The following is a 21,265-nucleotide window of genomic DNA, read 5'->3' as shown; positions in this document are numbered from 1 at the left end:
ATTGAATTGTAATGTCTGTCTGGCTGAGTGAGTGAGTGAGTGAGTGATCCTATGGAAGTAGGGCCTTCCTTTTGTATTATTATCCTGTGTATTATGCAGTTTGTGTACACTTTCTGTCTCTGTGGACAAAAGCTACTCATTGGACTTGTGACGACTCAAAGCCCATTGAATGGTAATGCCTGTCTGGCTGAGTGAGTGAGTGTGCGTGCGTGCGTGCATTAATTGCATGGACTGTTCCCCATGGATTCAGTCTGTCTGTCTGTGGGTGAGAGATGTAAAGGAGCCATAAGCCTTTGGAAGTAGGGTCTTTCTGTTGTTGTATTACCAATAATAGCCTTTCAGGTGTTTGTGTACACTTTCTGTTACACTTTAACAGTCCCGTGCCTTTTTGTCTCTATTGACAAAAAAGCCACTCATTTGGACGTGTGACAACTCAAAGCCATTTAATTGTAATGGATAGGTCTGGCTGAGTGTGCGTGCTTGCGTGCGGGCATTGTAAGGACAGTTCCCCACTTTAGGGGCTCAGTCTGTCTGCCTGTGTCTCACTCGTAAAAACTTTGGGTACAGTGAGTGAGTGTGTGTGTGAGAGATGTAAACGCCAATCTATAGAAAAAGGGGGCTTTCATTGTAATTCATGAACAAAAGCCTTTTGTTATGGATAGGTGACTGCTTAGAACTAATGGACTAATTACTTAATTAGATCTCTCTCTCTCTCTCTCTGTGAGCATGTGTTGCGTGCAGGATGCATGGTTTATCCAATAACTTTAGAAATATAATATATATAATATAATATTATATATTTAATCCATGATTGGGCAACAGTGTTAAAACGGTGTGCACCCATAACTCTGAGATATCCTGTGACATAACAGCTGTAACTAGTACTAAAAGTAAAACATTTCGTAAAATACATATAGGGCATGCATGTTTAAAAGTATAATTGACATGATTATGGGCATGTCTTTTAGACCACTAGATTTTAGTTAACCAGAACTGTCAAACATTCATGTTTTGACACACTGCAAATAATTACAGTAACTGATGGTCTGCTAACATTTACACATTTTAACCAAATACATGCGTACATGCGTACATACATTTACACATTTTAAACAAATACATGCGTACATGCGTACGTACATACATACGTGCATACGTACATACATACATGCATACACGTGTATGCTATTATTATTGTCTTTTTTGCTTGATTTTATATGACTGGACATGACTATATTCTATACCAAGCACCAACATGATGTTTGTTACATTTATTCAGTACATAAGTCTAACCATTAATCACTGATACCATTTTTTCTTATGTTTTAAAGTTACTAAAGTATGTAGAAGTATGAAGAAAATGTGTTAGACACACTTTTAAAAATTATACGAAAGTATCAGATCTACAATATCCCAATGCATCACTATTCACTGCCATTGTTTTATAGAAGGCGATGGCAAATTATAATACACACCATACAATTGCCACACCTAGGTCATTCTGCATTATGCTGTATTCTACTGCAATAAGCTGAGCAGAGACCGTTTTTGTTTTCTCTAGTTCTCTATTTTCTCAGCGACTTGCAAAAGTCACTGAGGCATGTTTTTAAAACTGTAGTGTTTATGATAAGTTTATGATATAAATATGCTCACGTAAACATCAGTTATGTTTATCTAACACATTTTGTATGCCTATGCATACATGCAAATCTACAGTATCATACATATTTTATTCTTACATGTCCCCCGTAGTCCATACTCATACGCCATACACCATACAAACTTAGCTGTAACATTATTCCATTTCTTAATATCTGACAATGTTTCATTTCAAATTAAATTAATTTGAAAAATCTATATCCATTATGACAAACCATTAGTATATATATATATATATTTAGGCTATTGTATGATCTGTCAGTGGTCAGGGGTGGATTAACCCAAGCATTATATGTGAACGGTGTGCAACAGGGCCTACAGTAATTAGGCAACTACTGCTAGAAAAGCCATATGCTAGAAATGTTCTCACAATGATTGGTATAGTCTAATTGTATTTGTAGTAGTGTTATGATTAGGCCTAATGATCCAATCCTTGTAGGTAGATCGGTAGCGAGACAAGTTTTATGCCTCCTGGTAAAAGTTATACTCCCATTGTAAAGAAACTGTGATACGCACACATGCTATGGTAGAATATCAGCATGTGAATGCTCTTGCATAAGATGGTTAATTACTAAACTAGTGTTTTTCTAGGACATTACAGTAGACCTAACTAATTTCACTTGTAGAAATTCATGAAGAATAAGCCTATAGCCTTTTACTAAAGAACAGGCAATATTTTGAAATAAGGCCTCATTATGTCCATGGCAAGGCATATGACTCAACAAGTTACATTTAGACAGTTTATGCTCAAGAGACAATCTTATTATGATATTGGGTCATAGGCACAGTAGGCATGGTGAATATTAACGGTTGTCTGTATCGTTGAACATAGGTAGTATACCAGCAAGTATAACATAGCATCAGCATGACTACCAGTTATTCAATGCAACCTATTTTTTTCCTCTAACTATAGTGTTTTTTAGATGGATGCTAGTCCACATCCATGAACCTCTGCAACAAATTAACTCACAATACCAACTACAAAACCATTAAAAACATCTATACCATACACCCTACATTACGAGAATGCAAAACATGAAACAAAAACATGCAAATACAGAACAGAATGTTCTGTTACAGCCATTATAATATCAAAATAAATTGATACAGATCCTATACATATCCTAGAAAAAACAAAACTATACCTGCAATCAACACAATGGACCAATACCAGATCACCGAAACATAAGTTCATCACAAATGTATAGTGACACCTACAGTATCATCAATAAGGCACTAAAATCAACACCACACAAAACATCACAACACCGCAAAATCAAACGTAACATGAAACATGCAAAAATGCATACAAATAAAAAGTGCCATCTGACTGACTGATCAATAGTTCAAGTCAAAAGCCAACGCCTCCAATACACATCCATTAGCAAAAGGCATCGTTATCAAACGTAATATTTTGAATAGTATGATATAGGCTGCAAAGGCAGCAATATGTATGAATATATATATGCATTATAGCATAGAGGTCCATACTACAATCATATAATCATATCACAACATCAACACGAATGCACAACACAAAAACAACTATTGCATATTATTCAGAACCAATACACACCACTACCCAACAGCATAAACACTGTACAACACCAATCAATAATAGATTACATCGTACATAGTACATCTACACATCATTATGACTAATGAAGTGCTCAATATACTAGTTCAACACAGCTTAATAACAAAAGTATGTAAATATCTGAATACTTTGCCTTGGCAACGTAACTGTATATGATTTCTCATATAAAACTCATTTGAAACGAATTTACCGGACTATTTAATTATAGGTGAACACATTATGGTGCTGAAGATAGATAGTAGTAGATATTGTTGGTTATAGGTAATGATGAAGCCTTATGTCCATAGGGGATGAAGAGGAGTAAGTAAGTAATAGGTAACGATGACTATAGGTTATATTGAATGCATGATATTTGATTGATTGACATTTGATAGTTAGATAGACTATAGTCTAGACTACAGGGGTATAAACTATGCTGCTATAGGCATACAAGGATGTATTTGCAATATATTACAGTATATTTTCAATCCAAAAACTGTAGATAGGGTCTGCACACAAAACACACTGTTTTGTGTTGACAATAACTATTGACAACAACAACCCAACATACTAGTATATATGCAATAGTATCAAGCATATATATATATATATATATATATATTTTTTTTTTAAATAAAATACTCTGTACTGTGTATGTGTAGAATAATAAGATATGCTTGAACGGTTCAACTACGTGCTAATATATATATATATTTTATAACCTCCTAGAAAAAACTGTATGGGGCATACAAAACACATTAACATCAGTATGTCTGATGGTGCAGTGTGTAAATGTAACAAAGACCATTATAACAGGTTATGTACACTATGTTTATATATGGTAATATGGTTTTCCAAGAATTCAGAAACTACAGTTTAGAAAAACGTGTACACCTAAACCTGCACAAAAACGATATGGTATGAGTGACATCCTATAGTGGTTATTGTTTCAACGTTCAGATTATTGATATTCCATGCATTTGATGAATTACCTCGGGGTTCCTTGCTAACTTGCTAACTATGAGTACACCATATTGTTCAAGATTGTTCAAAATACTATATGTATAATAATGAACAAATATTGAGGCATGTTCAGATATAATCATGTACTAGTTATGTTGACTTATTAGTTAAAGAATATCGTTAAAGTGTCAGAGAATAGTGGTGCTGTAACTGCAATTGTAACTTTAAAACCATATGGATAATAAAATAATCATATGGATAATAAACTTAGGCTAAAGGATTACTTGGGCAAAAGCTGTCCACTTCAATTATTATTATTATTATTATTATTATTATTATGTATTATATATATAACCTGTCCTGTAGGGTAGGCTACTGTCTCTACATTTTCTGTAAGAAACCATGTAATGGCCCATTTAGTAAAAACTAGACTCATTTTTACACTCATGTTTATGGATTATATGTTATATGTTGTTCGTACATTCTTCTAGACACTTAAAACTACTATGAGTGTATGATATTGTTGTTTGACAAGCAAGTATGTACATGATCATTTAGTTTACGCAGATATGCTATGCATAACGACTGAATGTTACAATTATCCACCAATGGTGGTTGTTAGTTACAGAATATATCAATTCTTAGTTTCATGAGTTTCAGAATGGTATTTAGTCAAATTCCATGTAACGGTAAAAAGTTATGATCATTGTCATGACAAAAACTGTGTATAATGATAAATTACTTATCTGATATACTGTACTGTACAAGTAGTACTGTATGTAGTACTATACCATAATATTGAAAAACATAGATATTTCAAATCCGTACACTACCGTACAATCCCTAACCCAGACATATATTATCTACATCTAGACATCTACTCTATGTCTGCGCTATTCTATGGCCCCATAAATGATTCTAAATGTTAGGCCTTCTTAAAGTAGTTTCATGTCCAGTGTATGCTACATGCTTAAATTATAAATTGTACACAATATTGTTCAAAATCATATATGTCTAATAATGAACAAATATTGATACATATTGATACATTGGTACATATAGAAACCTGCACTATTTTGCGATACATTTGTTTGAAAATGCTGTTGCATCTTGAATTGTGACATTGTAAATGTACATGTAAACAATGAATTGAATAATCAATGAGAGGGTGTGGTGTTTGGAGTCAGGTCCCTATTTAAAAGGGTGGTCACAGAGCTGTAGGCCTGCAGAGAAAAGAGAGCTAGCCTTATTTGCACCAGATAAATTAGGAGATACTTCCTCATCAATTATTTCCTCTCAATTTTGTCATGGAGCCTATGGGTAAAGCACGTACCCCTAATGAATCAGTGGAACACCAACCGTTATTGCAGACTGAAACAACCGATGCAGATACAATTACAGTACCTAGGTACAGATCATACAACCCTCTCAAAGTATGGGGGTATAATCCGCCAGAGGACAGCTTTGCCTATACCCCTGATTTCGAAATATATGAAGAGAGAGCGGAGGACGATGTTATGACAGCGGACCCATGCTACATGAACATACCTGTATACAGGCCAAGAGATGATGAGGAGGACCTGGTGGACTCTGATCTGGTGGACTTAATAATCGATACGGATGACGAGTACTATGACCAGAGAGAGCCGTTAGATTTGACTACAAGCAAGAAAACTCCTGGACTTTCCGAAAATGCACAACTACCCATCACAATCCCATCATCCCCAGCACCGAACTTTGAAACACAGAACTATTCCAAATCACTGCCATCCCCTGCAAACTCTGGTGATGAGGATGCAACATCGACTCTAGCTGCATCCAAGGCCTGGATCTCGGAGTCTGCTTTACCTACAGTCAAAACATTCTTCAGGTCCCCACATACGGAATGGGGTCGCATGAATGTTAAAGATATAAAGATTGCATTAAAGTTATGGGATATCGAAAACGAACAGAAAAATAGAGATTCACATGAAGGGACATAGGGAATAATAGATATTAATGTAATAGACTTAGTGTAAAAACTACTAAAAGTCATTGATTTGTAAAATAATGAGGTAATATTGAACTGTGTACTATATGATTTAATATGGATTTCTATGTCTATTAAATGTTTCTTGCTAAATAAAAAATATCAAATACATATTCTTCCTCTTTTTTATTACGTGTTGTTACCCATGTTAAATTCTAGTTAGATTCTGACAATGTAATGCAGGTACTAACTTGGTAAGGCTATGTCACTGTGGGAGTGGACCTAAAAACGCAGAATGCAAAATTTGTGCTATGACTAATATGACTATTGTGCATGAACAATTATATACAATTGTCTATTAGAGTAACATTAGTACATTAATCTCTGTATCAGTGAATTAGTGTATTGGTTTTACACTACACATGTGTACTCAATGACTCAATGATTGCATACTAATAGTATTGAACTATTAAACTATTAAAACATGACTATTACTAACTATTACATGTAAATATTATAGGCCATGCCATGTTTCTCGTGAAACAAAAAAAATATATCATTATCATTGATTCAATACTTATGAACTGAAAGGTAATAACTCAAAGGTAATAACCATGAATAACAAAAGGAGTTATTCTTAGAAGGCTCCGCCTCTCTGAGACATGGTGTTAAATACTGCGGGGACAGGGCCCCAGCATGAGTGAGTAAGCCTAGACACGAGCTGTCCCAAAGAAAGAAAGAAAGAAAAAGAAAGAAAGAAAATATGTGCTCTACCGGTCTGAGCTATGAGGATGAGGATAGAAAAGTTTGGGCGTTATCGGACAGGCGTAAAATACGGTTGTCTTTTTTTCAGTTCAAGAATTATCCATATATTGAACTCTATACATTGGACTCAGGGGACAGTATCTTTGAAGACAGATTGCCTTACATACGAGTCTATGAATCTGAATTTGAGAGTTTGGTCAATGGTATTTTGGACTTCTGCAATTATCTGCAGTTGGAGCAGAAGCTAAACCCTGCCTATGTCAAACCATCTCGAAGGGTGCGCGTGGATGATACAATACCAGCTCGTAGTGATGATGAGGGCTTCATCGTTGACTGTTCTAGGTCAAAACTATGGCTGTTAGTGAGATACAAATCTCAAGGCCATACTCTTTTTGAATTTCCTAAATCTATAATGGAGAAAGAAAAATACTTTCCAATCCAACTATCCGTTGGTTTGGACGATTTAGGTATTCTAAGGCATGTGTTAAGGGAAGGTACTGTTTTTTTCAAAGCAACTAAAGAGAGCCGAAAGATAGCTTTGATGGAAGAACGGATTAGAGGCTTCAATCGTGTAGATTCAGGGTATTCGGGGGATTGTCCTCGTGTAAAACAGAGGCGTGTGGATTGCAGCGCATGTCCTGGACCTAGAGTCCGTACAGGGATTTCATTTGGTGATTATATACCTAATAGGCATACTGGTATCGATCTCGCAAAACCTGAGGGAGCTACATTATTCTCAATGCCTGATGACAGCCTGGAAACTGACGCACCAACACCAAAATGATGCAGGTACTACGCCCACCCCTCCTACACTATAGGTAAAAAGGCTCACTCCGCAACCTCTACCTTATACTCTGTGTATAATTGTGATATCACCATTCACCATGGAGGACTCTACTTTTTCAGTGGGCGAATCCAGCTCAAGTGGAGGAGACAAAGCTTGGTGGATGGACCCTCGGTGGGTTGTGTATGAGGCACCATCATGGTGGAATCCCACCAGTACTGGGGATACGGACGAAGACGCTGAATATGATGATACGGTTATTGTTGTGTTACACTGTATGTATTGTTTCACTTGTTTGTTGTGGACCCCAGGAAGAGTAGCTGATACTTCGGTGGCTGCTTAATCCATGATCATCATGACAATGATACATATGAATAATAATAATGAATGCTGTGTTCATTCTTGAATATGTAATCAAAATAAATATGTAATCATAAAAATGTATATTTTGTTATCATTTTTACTACATAGGCCTACATGGTGTGCATACATAGAGTCATTGAGTACACATGTGTAGTGTAAAACCAATACACTAATTCACTGATACAGAGATTAATGTACTAATGTTACTCTAATAGACAATTGTAGATAATTGTTCATGCACAATAGTCATATTAGTCATAGCACAAATTTTTGCATTCTGCGTTTTTAGGTCCACTCCCACAGTGACATAGCCTTACCAAGTTAGTACCTGCATTACATTGTCAGAATCTAACTAGAATTTAACATGGGTAACAACACGTAATAAAAAAGAGGAAGAATATGTATTTGATATTTTTTATTTAGCAAGAAACATTTAATAGACATAGAAATCCATATTAAATCATATAGTACACAGTTCAATATTACCTCATTATTTTACAAATCAATGACTTTTAGTAGTTTTTACACTAAGTCTATTACATTAATATCTATTATTCCCTATGTCCCTTCATGTGAATCTCTATTTTTCTGTTCGTTTTCGATATCCCATAACTTTAATGCAATCTTTATATCTTTAACATTCATGCGACCCCATTCCGTATGTGGGGACCTGAAGAATGTTTTGACTGTAGGTAAAGCAGACTCCGAGATCCAGGCCTTGGATGCAGCTAGAGTCGATGTTGCATCCTCATCACCAGAGTTTGCAGGGGATGGCAGTGATTTGGAATAGTTCTGTGTTTCAAAGTTCGGTGCTGGGGATGATGGGATTGTGATGGGTAGTTGTGCATTTTCGGAAAGTCCAGGAGTTTTCTTGCTTGTAGTCAAATCTAACGGCTCTCTCTGGTCATAGTACTCGTCATCCGTATCGATTATTAAGTCCACCAGATCAGAGTCCACCAGGTCCTCCTCATCATCTCTTGGCCTGTATACAGGTATGTTCATGTAGCATGGGTCCGCTGTCATAACATCGTCCTCCGCTCTCTCTTCATATATTTCGAAATCAGGGGTATAGGCAAAGCTGTCCTCTGGCGGATTATACCCCCATACTTTGAGAGGGTTGTATGATCTGTACCTAGGTACTGTAATTGTATCTGCATCGGTTGTTTCAGTCTGCAATAACGGTTGGTGTTCCACTGATTCATTAGGGGTACGTGCTTTACCCATAGGCTCCATGACAAAATTGAGAGGAAATAATTGATGAGGAAGTATCTCCTAATTTATCTGGTGCAAATAAGGCTAGCTCTCTTTTCTCTGCAGGCCTACAGCTCTGTGACCACCCTTTTAAATAGGGACCTGACTCCAAACACCACACCCTCTCATTGATTATTCAATTCATTGTTTACATGTACATTTACAATGTCACAATTCAAGATGCAACAGCATTTTCAAACAAATGTATCGCAAAATAGTGCAGGTTTCTATATGTACCAATGTATCAATATGTATCAATATTTGTTCATTATTAGACATATATGATTTTGAACAATATTGTGTACAATTTATAATTTAAGCATGTAGCATACACTGGACATGAAACTACTTTAAGAAGGCCTAACATTTAGAATCATTTATGGGGCCATAGAATAGCGCAGACATAGAGTAGATGTCTAGATGTAGATAATATATGTCTGGGTTAGGGATTGTACGGTAGTGTACGGATTTGAAATATCTATGTTTTTCAATATTATGGTATAGTACTACATACAGTACTACTTGTACAGTACAGTATATCAGATAAGTAATTTATCATTATACACAGTTTTTGTCATGACAATGATCATAACTTTTTACCGTTACATGGAATTTGACTAAATACCATTCTGAAACTCATGAAACTAAGAATTGATATATTCTGTAACTAACAACCACCATTGGTGGATAATTGTAACATTCAGTCGTTATGCATAGCATATCTGCGTAAACTAAATGATCATGTACATACTTGCTTGTCAAACAACAATATCATACACTCATAGTAGTTTTAAGTGTCTAGAAGAATGTACGAACAACATATAACATATAATCCATAAACATGAGTGTAAAAATGAGTCTAGTTTTTACTAAATGGGCCATTACATGGTTTCTTACAGAAAATGTAGAGACAGTAGCCTACCCTACAGGACAGGTTATATATATAATACATAATAATAATAATAATAATAATAATAATAATTGAAGTGGACAGCTTTTGCCCAAGTAATCCTTTAGCCTAAGTTTATTATCCATATGATTATTTTATTATCCATATGGTTTTAAAGTTACAATTGCAGTTACAGCACCACTATTCTCTGACACTTTAACGATATTCTTTAACTAATAAGTCAACATAACTAGTACATGATTATATCTGAACATGCCTCAATATTTGTTCATTATTATACATATAGTATTTTGAACAATCTTGAACAATATGGTGTACTCATAGTTAGCAAGTTAGCAAGGAACCCCGAGGTAATTCATCAAATGCATGGAATATCAATAATCTGAACGTTGAAACAATAACCACTATAGGATGTCACTCATACCATATCGTTTTTGTGCAGGTTTAGGTGTACACGTTTTTCTAAACTGTAGTTTCTGAATTCTTGGAAAACCATATTACCATATATAAACATAGTGTACATAACCTGTTATAATGGTCTTTGTTACATTTACACACTGCACCATCAGACATACTGATGTTAATGTGTTTTGTATGCCCCATACAGTTTTTTCTAGGAGGTTATAAAATATATATATATATTAGCACGTAGTTGAACCGTTCAAGCATATCTTATTATTCTACACATACACAGTACAGAGTATTTTATTTAAAAAAAAAATATATATATATATATATATATATATATGCTTGATACTATTGCATATATACTAGTATGTTGGGTTGTTGTTGTCAATAGTTATTGTCAACACAAAACAGTGTGTTTTGTGTGCAGACCCTATCTACAGTTTTTGGATTGAAAATATACTGTAATATATTGCAAATACATCCTTGTATGCCTATAGCAGCATAGTTTATACCCCTGTAGTCTAGACTATAGTCTATCTAACTATCAAATGTCAATCAATCAAATATCATGCATTCAATATAACCTATAGTCATCGTTACCTATTACTTACTTACTCCTCTTCATCCCCTATGGACATAAGGCTTCATCATTACCTATAACCAACAATATCTACTACTATCTATCTTCAGCACCATAATGTGTTCACCTATAATTAAATAGTCCGGTAAATTCGTTTCAAATGAGTTTTATATGAGAAATCATATACAGTTACGTTGCCAAGGCAAAGTATTCAGATATTTACATACTTTTGTTATTAAGCTGTGTTGAACTAGTATATTGAGCACTTCATTAGTCATAATGATGTGTAGATGTACTATGTACGATGTAATCTATTATTGATTGGTGTTGTACAGTGTTTATGCTGTTGGGTAGTGGTGTGTATTGGTTCTGAATAATATGCAATAGTTGTTTTTGTGTTGTGCATTCGTGTTGATGTTGTGATATGATTATATGATTGTAGTATGGACCTCTATGCTATAATGCATATATATATTCATACATATTGCTGCCTTTGCAGCCTATATCATACTATTCAAAATATTACGTTTGATAACGATGCCTTTTGCTAATGGATGTGTATTGGAGGCGTTGGCTTTTGACTTGAACTATTGATCAGTCAGTCAGATGGCACTTTTTATTTGTATGCATTTTTGCATGTTTCATGTTACGTTTGATTTTGCGGTGTTGTGATGTTTTGTGTGGTGTTGATTTTAGTGCCTTATTGATGATACTGTAGGTGTCACTATACATTTGTGATGAACTTATGTTTCGGTGATCTGGTATTGGTCCATTGTGTTGATTGCAGGTATAGTTTTGTTTTTTCTAGGATATGTATAGGATCTGTATCAATTTATTTTGATATTATAATGGCTGTAACAGAACATTCTGTTCTGTATTTGCATGTTTTTGTTTCATGTTTTGCATTCTCGTAATGTAGGGTGTATGGTATAGATGTTTTTAATGGTTTTGTAGTTGGTATTGTGAGTTAATTTGTTGCAGAGGTTCATGGATGTGGACTAGCATCCATCTAAAAAACACTATAGTTAGAGGAAAAAAATAGGTTGCATTGAATAACTGGTAGTCATGCTGATGCTATGTTATACTTGCTGGTATACTACCTATGTTCAACGATACAGACAACCGTTAATATTCACCATGCCTACTGTGCCTATGACCCAATATCATAATAAGATTGTCTCTTGAGCATAAACTGTCTAAATGTAACTTGTTGAGTCATATGCCTTGCCATGGACATAATGAGGCCTTATTTCAAAATATTGCCTGTTCTTTAGTAAAAGGCTATAGGCTTATTCTTCATGAATTTCTACAAGTGAAATTAGTTAGGTCTACTGTAATGTCCTAGAAAAACACTAGTTTAGTAATTAACCATCTTATGCAAGAGCATTCACATGCTGATATTCTACCATAGCATGTGTGCGTATCACAGTTTCTTTACAATGGGAGTATAACTTTTACCAGGAGGCATAAAACTTGTCTCGCTACCGATCTACCTACAAGGATTGGATCATTAGGCCTAATCATAACACTACTACAAATACAATTAGACTATACCAATCATTGTGAGAACATTTCTAGCATATGGCTTTTCTAGCAGTAGTTGCCTAATTACTGTAGGCCCTGTTGCACACCGTTCACATATAATGCTTGGGTTAATCCACCCCTGACCACTGACAGATCATACAATAGCCTAAATATATATATATATATACTAATGGTTTGTCATAATGGATATAGATTTTTCAAATTAATTTAATTTGAAATGAAACATTGTCAGATATTAAGAAATGGAATAATGTTACAGCTAAGTTTGTATGGTGTATGGCGTATGAGTATGGACTACGGGGGACATGTAAGAATAAAATATGTATGATACTGTAGATTTGCATGTATGCATAGGCATACAAAATGTGTTAGATAAACATAACTGATGTTTACGTGAGCATATTTATATCATAAACTTATCATAAACACTACAGTTTTAAAAACATGCCTCAGTGACTTTTGCAAGTCGCTGAGAAAATAGAGAACTAGAGAAAACAAAAACGGTCTCTGCTCAGCTTATTGCAGTAGAATACAGCATAATGCAGAATGACCTAGGTGTGGCAATTGTATGGTGTGTATTATAATTTGCCATCGCCTTCTATAAAACAATGGCAGTGAATAGTGATGCATTGGGATATTGTAGATCTGATACTTTCGTATAATTTTTAAAAGTGTGTCTAACACATTTTCTTCATACTTCTACATACTTTAGTAACTTTAAAACATAAGAAAAAATGGTATCAGTGATTAATGGTTAGACTTATGTACTGAATAAATGTAACAAACATCATGTTGGTGCTTGGTATAGAATATAGTCATGTCCAGTCATATAAAATCAAGCAAAAAAGACAATAATAATAGCATACACGTGTATGCATGTATGTATGTACGTATGCACGTATGTATGTACGTACGCATGTACGCATGTATTTGTTTAAAATGTGTAAATGTATGTACGCATGTACGCATGTATTTGGTTAAAATGTGTAAATGTTAGCAGACCATCAGTTACTGTAATTATTTGCAGTGTGTCAAAACATGAATGTTTGACAGTTCTGGTTAACTAAAATCTAGTGGTCTAAAAGACATGCCCATAATCATGTCAATTATACTTTTAAACATGCATGCCCTATATGTATTTTACGAAATGTTTTACTTTTAGTACTAGTTACAGCTGTTATGTCACAGGATATCTCAGAGTTATGGGTGCACACCGTTTTAACACTGTTGCCCAATCATGGATTAAATATATAATATTATATTATATATATTATATTTCTAAAGTTATTGGATAAACCATGCATCCTGCACGCAACACATGCTCACAGAGAGAGAGAGAGAGAGATCTAATTAAGTAATTAGTCCATTAGTTCTAAGCAGTCACCTATCCATAACAAAAGGCTTTTGTTCATGAATTACAATGAAAGCCCCCTTTTTCTATAGATTGGCGTTTACATCTCTCACACACACACTCACTCACTGTACCCAAAGTTTTTACGAGTGAGACACAGGCAGACAGACTGAGCCCCTAAAGTGGGGAACTGTCCTTACAATGCCCGCACGCAAGCACGCACACTCAGCCAGACCTATCCATTACAATTAAATGGCTTTGAGTTGTCACACGTCCAAATGAGTGGCTTTTTTGTCAATAGAGACAAAAAGGCACGGGACTGTTAAAGTGTAACAGAAAGTGTACACAAACACCTGAAAGGCTATTATTGGTAATACAACAACAGAAAGACCCTACTTCCAAAGGCTTATGGCTCCTTTACATCTCTCACCCACAGACAGACAGACTGAATCCATGGGGAACAGTCCATGCAATTAATGCACGCACGCACGCACACTCACTCACTCAGCCAGACAGGCATTACCATTCAATGGGCTTTGAGTCGTCACAAGTCCAATGAGTAGCTTTTGTCCACAGAGACAGAAAGTGTACACAAACTGCATAATACACAGGATAATAATACAAAAGGAAGGCCCTACTTCCATAGGATCACTCACTCACTCACTCACTCAGCCAGACAGACATTACAATTCAATGACATCCTAATGAGTGCCTTTTGTCAATAGAGACAAAAAGGCATGAGACGGTTCTAGCATCCCACTCTCTGCAGGAGAGGGTCACACATTAACAGAAAGTGTACACCAAAAACATGCACAAACAGTGTACAATAAGCACACAAACTACACAAAAGAACACCCCTTTTTCTAAAGAGTCTTGTCTATACATGAGTCTGAATAGAATCTATTGTACATACTATAGACAACAGCACACAAAGCATGTATAGAAATCTATAGAAATTATGTCCATTATGTCTAATAATTACACACAATAGAACAAAAGATATAGAGAACAAAAGAATATGTTCCCACTTCCCTACTATACTACTTTTATTACATTGAGGCAGAGCTGTAGGTGATGTGGAGTTCCTAGAATGAGCAAGCGCTCCCTCGCCCCGCTCATCCTACAAATACAAGTGTAGCGACTAACGATGGTGAATGTAAACCATGATGTAAACAAAAAGCCTTGTGATAGGAAGTCGAATGGAACGATGGTTCTTGTACATGGGTGACTGGTCTATCTGGCAGTCTGTCACACCACCACCTAGTGACCTGGCATGCAAATTACAGCGTGCAGCGTCGTCCATGTAAAAGCTGAATAAAAATGAGAACGTTTTCTCTGGAGCCTGTTTCCGTCTAAAAGTGGCCTTAGTTACTTTACAGTTTTACGCCATGCACTATTTAATTTCCAGTGCACTCACCCAGTGTCCTTCCACAGTAGCCATTAGCTCCTCCCCAATCTGGATCTTCCCAGAGATCTGGTTCACAACGCCTCCAAGGAAGGGCTGTGTGGAGAGAAGACCATCCATTAAGATTATTATTAACACCTTCACCTCACAAACAAAAAGACAAAAAGAGACAGCCTTTATAGCCCTATTCTGGGGTTCTTTATTTCTGCTGGTTATTTTCTCCAGGGTAAGTTTTTTATTCACAATTTATTTTGAGAGTTGTTTTCTCTATAGGCTAGGGGAGGTAATTTAATCATTTGATCAGTCATTGATAATAATGCCGTCCCTATCAGCTGTGTCTGATAGCCAGGTGACCAGAGATAACTGCCTACCGATCATCTAAACCAGTGTCAAGGACTGACACTAATTACTAATTAGCCTGTGGACCCCCATTTGAAAAGATATGCCAGGGACCCCCATAAGAGAAGATTTTTACGGCTCTAGCAGTGATTCTTAACCCGTTTAATTTCAAGGACCCGCAGTTTGACATCCATATTAGTCTACGGACCCCGATTTAATGGCATTTCTATCTCTGGGACCCCAATTTATATTGTAGATTCAATGTTAATTTAACTCTGCGAGTGTACAAATGGAACCAAATGGACCCGTTAGGGTCCATTTGGTTCCAAACTATCATTTAGCTGGGAACCCCTGTAACTCTGTCAAGGACCCCGTGGGGTCTCCGGACCCCACTTTGGGAACCACTGATCTAAACTAAGTAAATGTAGGGGGCTAGAGCTGGGTGGAAAAAACAGTCAGACATTTTAAACAGTACAGCACAAACCAATGCAAACCCTTTTAGATTGGTCCCGACTCCCAGGTGGTATAATAGCATTGGTTTCCAGAGCAGTGTGTGTAGGTTTTACTCGCAGTGGTTACACTGAATTTACATTTCCCCAGAAGATTTGTAGGCGGAGATCTCCAACCGCATGGCTACTCAAGAGTAATGTCTGTGTTTTTATTCCCTCTAGGAGTTCTAATACTTTTTAAGCCCCGCCCAGATTTTACAGAGAGATGAATCAAATACGATAAACAAGCTCTTGCCAACCTCCTCGAGGTCCCTGAGGCCAAGTACAGTACGTGGGGGGGGCTGGGGCTTTCTCTGTTGCTGCCTCTTGAAATACTGTACCTGGTCTAAATACTAGATGTGGACACAATCTCCTCATTGGATGAGTGATATCACAAACGATCCAACCAAATATGATATTATACACCTCACAAACTTTTCCTAAACAGGGTCATGATAGATTGAATGCTACCAATATCTTTAATGGAAAACTCCCTGTTATTGCATGATGCTGTTGCAAGAATACAATTACTCACTATTTCACTTTTACATAATTTAGTATGTTGCTGCTTGTATAAGGGCTGTTGTGACTGAAATAACACTTCAGTCACACTGTCCTGCATATTACATGTCTTTACCTTCAGTTTGAACTCCAGCTCTGCAGCACACTTGGTTTTCTCGCACTCGATTGTGATCTTCCCTCCCAGTTCAAGGCTCATTGTACCGTACAAGATACCTGGACATGGAGGCAGAAGCGTTAGCACCATAGAGTTATAAAGGGATAGAGGGAGGACCGGAGCTACAGCCCCGCCCGCCGCTATTCATTTCAGCGGAAGTTGCTCAGTGGCGTTTTGAAGCACCCGGAAGAACGCTCTACTTCCGCATTTGCCAACCAAATTTTGGTTGGCAAATGCGGAAGTGCAAACGAGCGCTCAATGTTAAACCCCAGCTGCACGGGGTTTCCTCGTGCAAAATGCAGGGGCCAGCCTGCAGTTCACGCTCTAACCCGTAGGGCCGAGCGCTTCAACATTGGAGAGCCTCCCTGGGGGCTTGGTTAGCACAGCCAAGTGGTCACTAGTAGCCATAAGACATTGTGTTGAAATCTGGATTTGAAGCCTTCGAAATACACGTACAAATTCTCAGTACATAATTCGACAGCAATAACTTCCACACAGCCAGTGCTATCAACCCATGACTTTAGAGATTCAGTCGTGTTACTTTGGATGTTTTTCTGTGACACAGTGTTGCCAGATTTTGCGAGAAATAAACAACTAGGTCTATGAAAACAAGACCAAAAGAAGCGACTAGGCCACATGAGCTTTTGATATTTGAAAATAGCCAATATACAAGCTCGCAATGCATCTCTATGCGACACGTTGTGAGCTTGTAGATGTAGAAAGTTTCAATAAAACATTTTTAAAAAGTGAAATATTTTGAATATATTTTGAAACACCATTCAAATCTGGTACAGGTGTCACAAAATACTTTTAGATGGGGGGGGGGGGGGGGGGGGGGGGGGGGGGTCCATGGAGAAATACAAATTAATTCGAGGTTCCTTGACGTGAAAATGTTTCAGAATAAGCTGGTTTAAACAACATTAGGAAGTAAGCCCAAATAAGCAACTACACTTTAGAAAGAAACAAGCTCCAAAAACCTACAATACAGGAAAAACAAGCCCAAAGTCGCTTCTAATAAGCAGACAATGGCAACACTGTTTTGCATGCAACTCCAAAGTTAATGCTACTGTCCATGTCAGTACGGTCACTACCAAATAAGTGTTAAAAGGTAAGAGCACTTTTGTAGAGGGTTGTGTAGTTACCTTGCCATGATGTAACTCCAAATGTGGACAAGAAATCAAAATATAATTGCTCCAGCGTTTTGAAATTGAGAATTCAAAATATGCTCCTCATTGACTTACATTGTACGCTGAAACAGCTCTCAAAGTCACTATTTTTTTTAAGTACGTAAACAAACACAAACAAAGTTGATTCAGACAATATAAGAGCATCACCAAAACTCATGCTGTTTTAATACAAATGTTAACTTCTTGTTGAATTTACAATGTGAAAATCTGGATCCGGATCCACGGATCCAGTCCGGGTTATCTTCCTAATAAAAATGGCAAAATCAACAGGAAGTTACCATTTTTATTAACAGCATGAGTTTTGGTGATGCTCTATATTGTCTGAATCAACTTTGTTTGTGTTTATGTACTAAAATAGTGACTTTGAGAGCTGTACTAATCACTGGAGCAAAAATATTGTCCACATTTGGAGTTACATCATGGCAAGGTAAGTACTACACAGCCCAAACCGCTACAAAAGTGGTCTTATACTCTTTAATAATTCACTGCAAATGCAATCACCTGACTGCAGATGCAGAGAGAACAGCGTGCTAAATCTGATCGTATAAAGGAAAACTGTAAGCCCAGTTAAATTCCTTCTTCAATACTGGGCTCTCTGCCATCCTAATGGTGTGTGACCACAGCACTCTGGAACATGATTCCATTTAGCTTGGACATGTGCTCATCAGGGGACAGAAAGACACACATCATTTTGTCACAGCGTATGAACTTGAGACCAGTTTCAGCAAAATAGAGAGCCACTGTGTTGAAGAAAGACATCTTATCCTGTCCCCAAATCAGTGTGCCGATGATCACATCTCAGCGTGACATTCATAACCATAAATACCATATCGTCGCTGTCGGTGTCCAAAACTATGTTTGCTACACAAAACTAGCAAAATAATAGCAGAGTTAGGCCTCACAAGGCCACGCGTAACTATGCCATTTGTTGTTACTTTGGTGTGCCACTGTAATATGACAAAGTGTGTAATTAATAAGTAGTAGTATAGGTTAGGTTAGGTTAGTTATACAGCAATGTCATGGCATGCTGGTCTGGAGAATGTTAGCTAGAATAATGGAAAGCGTGTACTATGTGTACTATGTAAACTCTTCATTTCCATTTTCCAGCCATTCAGTTTTTTAATAATTTGGGGACCCCCCCAAAATAATTTGGCGACCCCCTGGGGGGTCACGGCCCACGGGTTGAGAACCCCTGAACTAACTAACCTAATTTGCTAGTTTGGGATGGCTCAGGGTAGAAGACGTAGGTTAAGTAAATATCAATGGGATTGGTATTCAATAGACTCAGAGGGACAGTGCCTGTCTCACACAGTATACCTGTCTAACTACTTCTCCAGAGTGAGTGACACCCACAGGCACAACACCAGAGGGAACGCTCAATTTAGCACAAACATGGGACAATATTCATTCTACCACTGACTCTGCCACCCTTAAGTGGAATGCCCTCACAGGCTTCTTCACAATAAGTCTGAAAAAGCATCTGTCTGAAAAGTCTGACTGTAGAATAGATGAGGGATCATACACTGCCACCGTTTACCCTCTTTTTCCTGTTTCGCCTTTGAAAATATAGCTATTTGTATTGGTTGATGACATTTATAAATGTGTTAATATTCTATGGTCAGTTGATGAATGAATACATAGGACCACAATGGAAAGTCCCCAGGACCTTTAGTGTTATCCTTTTAACTCAAATGTTTTACTGTACCTAAGCAAAGCAAAGCAAAGTTACTATATTTACCCAGGGTAACTGGACTAAGCATCAGATACTTGTTTACAGCCAGGCCCTGCTCATAGAACATTTCATGGTAGTGGTTCAATGCCTTGCTCAAGGGCACTTCAGCGGTGGTAATTTTAACGTGCCGGTCCGGGGATACGAACTGGCGACCTTCCGGTATCAAGACCGTTCGGCCACCGCTGCCACAGTGCTATTTACATTTCTTACTAATTTAGTATTCAATAAATCAATCAAACTATAAAGGGCATAAGTGGTTAACTTTCCTGTCATAATACAAATAAATATGTTGACTATAATAGTGAACATTGTAGTAACTTGATAGAAGCCGTTACCTTTGCAATGGGCGTAAGGCATAGTGATGATGTATTCCTCATCCCTGTTCAGCAACAGCAGCTTGGCTCTTCCATCCAAGATGGCCGACAGAGAGTTGCCTTCAATCGGAGGACAGGGGAAAACACAGGATGTTAAAGGCAGGGTTTCTGTTAGCTGGCATTTACTGGCCAGTGGGCCACTATACCAATTTGGGCGGGCCGGGGGCTCAGAGGTTCATGCATTTGACATTCCGTTTATCTCCAAAGTTGAATTTTGACAATACTGTTGGAGCAGCCATAAACTACACAGGTTCGTCCAAGCCCCCAGTAAGGCTATCCAACGTTGAAGCTGCCACTACCTGCTGGAGAAAAATGGAACTGCAGCACTTTCATGGAGGTGGACGGACGTTCATGACGTCATGTGCATCAGCCCCGGACCTCAAATTTGAAGTCCGGGCTAGGCTAGGCTAAACTTCCGCTCGCTCGAGCCATTGAGTTATAATTGCACTTCCGGCAGTTTTCCGGGTGCTTCAAAACGCCACTGAGCAACTTCTATTGAAATGAATAGCGGGGGGGCGGGGCTAACGCTCCGGTTCGGTCTCTATCCTTTTATTACTCTATGGGTTCGTCCCAATGTTCCGGGCATCTTTGTAAAGTTAGTGTTAGTAAAAAGCAGGTAAAAGAGTAACTTGAGCAAGTGAACATCAGTCACTTTCCCATTGACCGCCGTAGCAGAAATTACTTTCTACACCGCAGCATGTTGGCTCCACCTACAGGACATAACTTGGCTGATGCCCAGGGAACCGCTCTGTGGATTCCTCTATAGAGTGTCGCAGTCCTGTCTGATTGCATTAAAAGAGATTAGATGACGCTAAACTCACTTTGCCACTCACTTTGACACTCGATCTGCCACTCACTTTATGCATGTGCATATACCTTCTATACCGTATAGACGGTCAATATATAGGGGTCCTTGAGGGAGTTCCAGGGGGTCCCCCAG

General features: G+C 37.4%; 1 protein-coding gene across 1 annotated transcript in view; it reads right to left on the bottom strand.

Moving 5' to 3' along the window:
* osbpl5 (oxysterol binding protein-like 5) overlaps window positions 1-21,265 on the bottom strand; it is a 158,577-nt gene that overhangs the window by 11,213 nt on the left and 126,099 nt on the right. The window contains exons 14-16 of the mRNA XM_079500442.1: window positions 20,287-20,385; window positions 16,994-17,091; window positions 15,542-15,625 (exon numbers count right to left, since the gene is read on the bottom strand). Of these exons, the coding sequence (XP_079356568.1) occupies window positions 15,542-15,625; window positions 16,994-17,091; window positions 20,287-20,385 (281 nt within the window). The remainder of the gene's footprint in view (window positions 1-15,541; window positions 15,626-16,993; window positions 17,092-20,286; window positions 20,386-21,265) is intronic.

The sequence above is a fragment of the Electrona antarctica genome, assembly GCF_951216825.1.
Source record: "Electrona antarctica genome assembly, chromosome: 5".
NCBI classification, from domain to species: domain Eukaryota; kingdom Metazoa; phylum Chordata; class Actinopteri; order Myctophiformes; family Myctophidae; genus Electrona; species Electrona antarctica.
The sequence above is the reverse complement of the archived record's forward strand: the minus strand, read 5'-3'. Positions and strand labels throughout refer to the sequence as shown.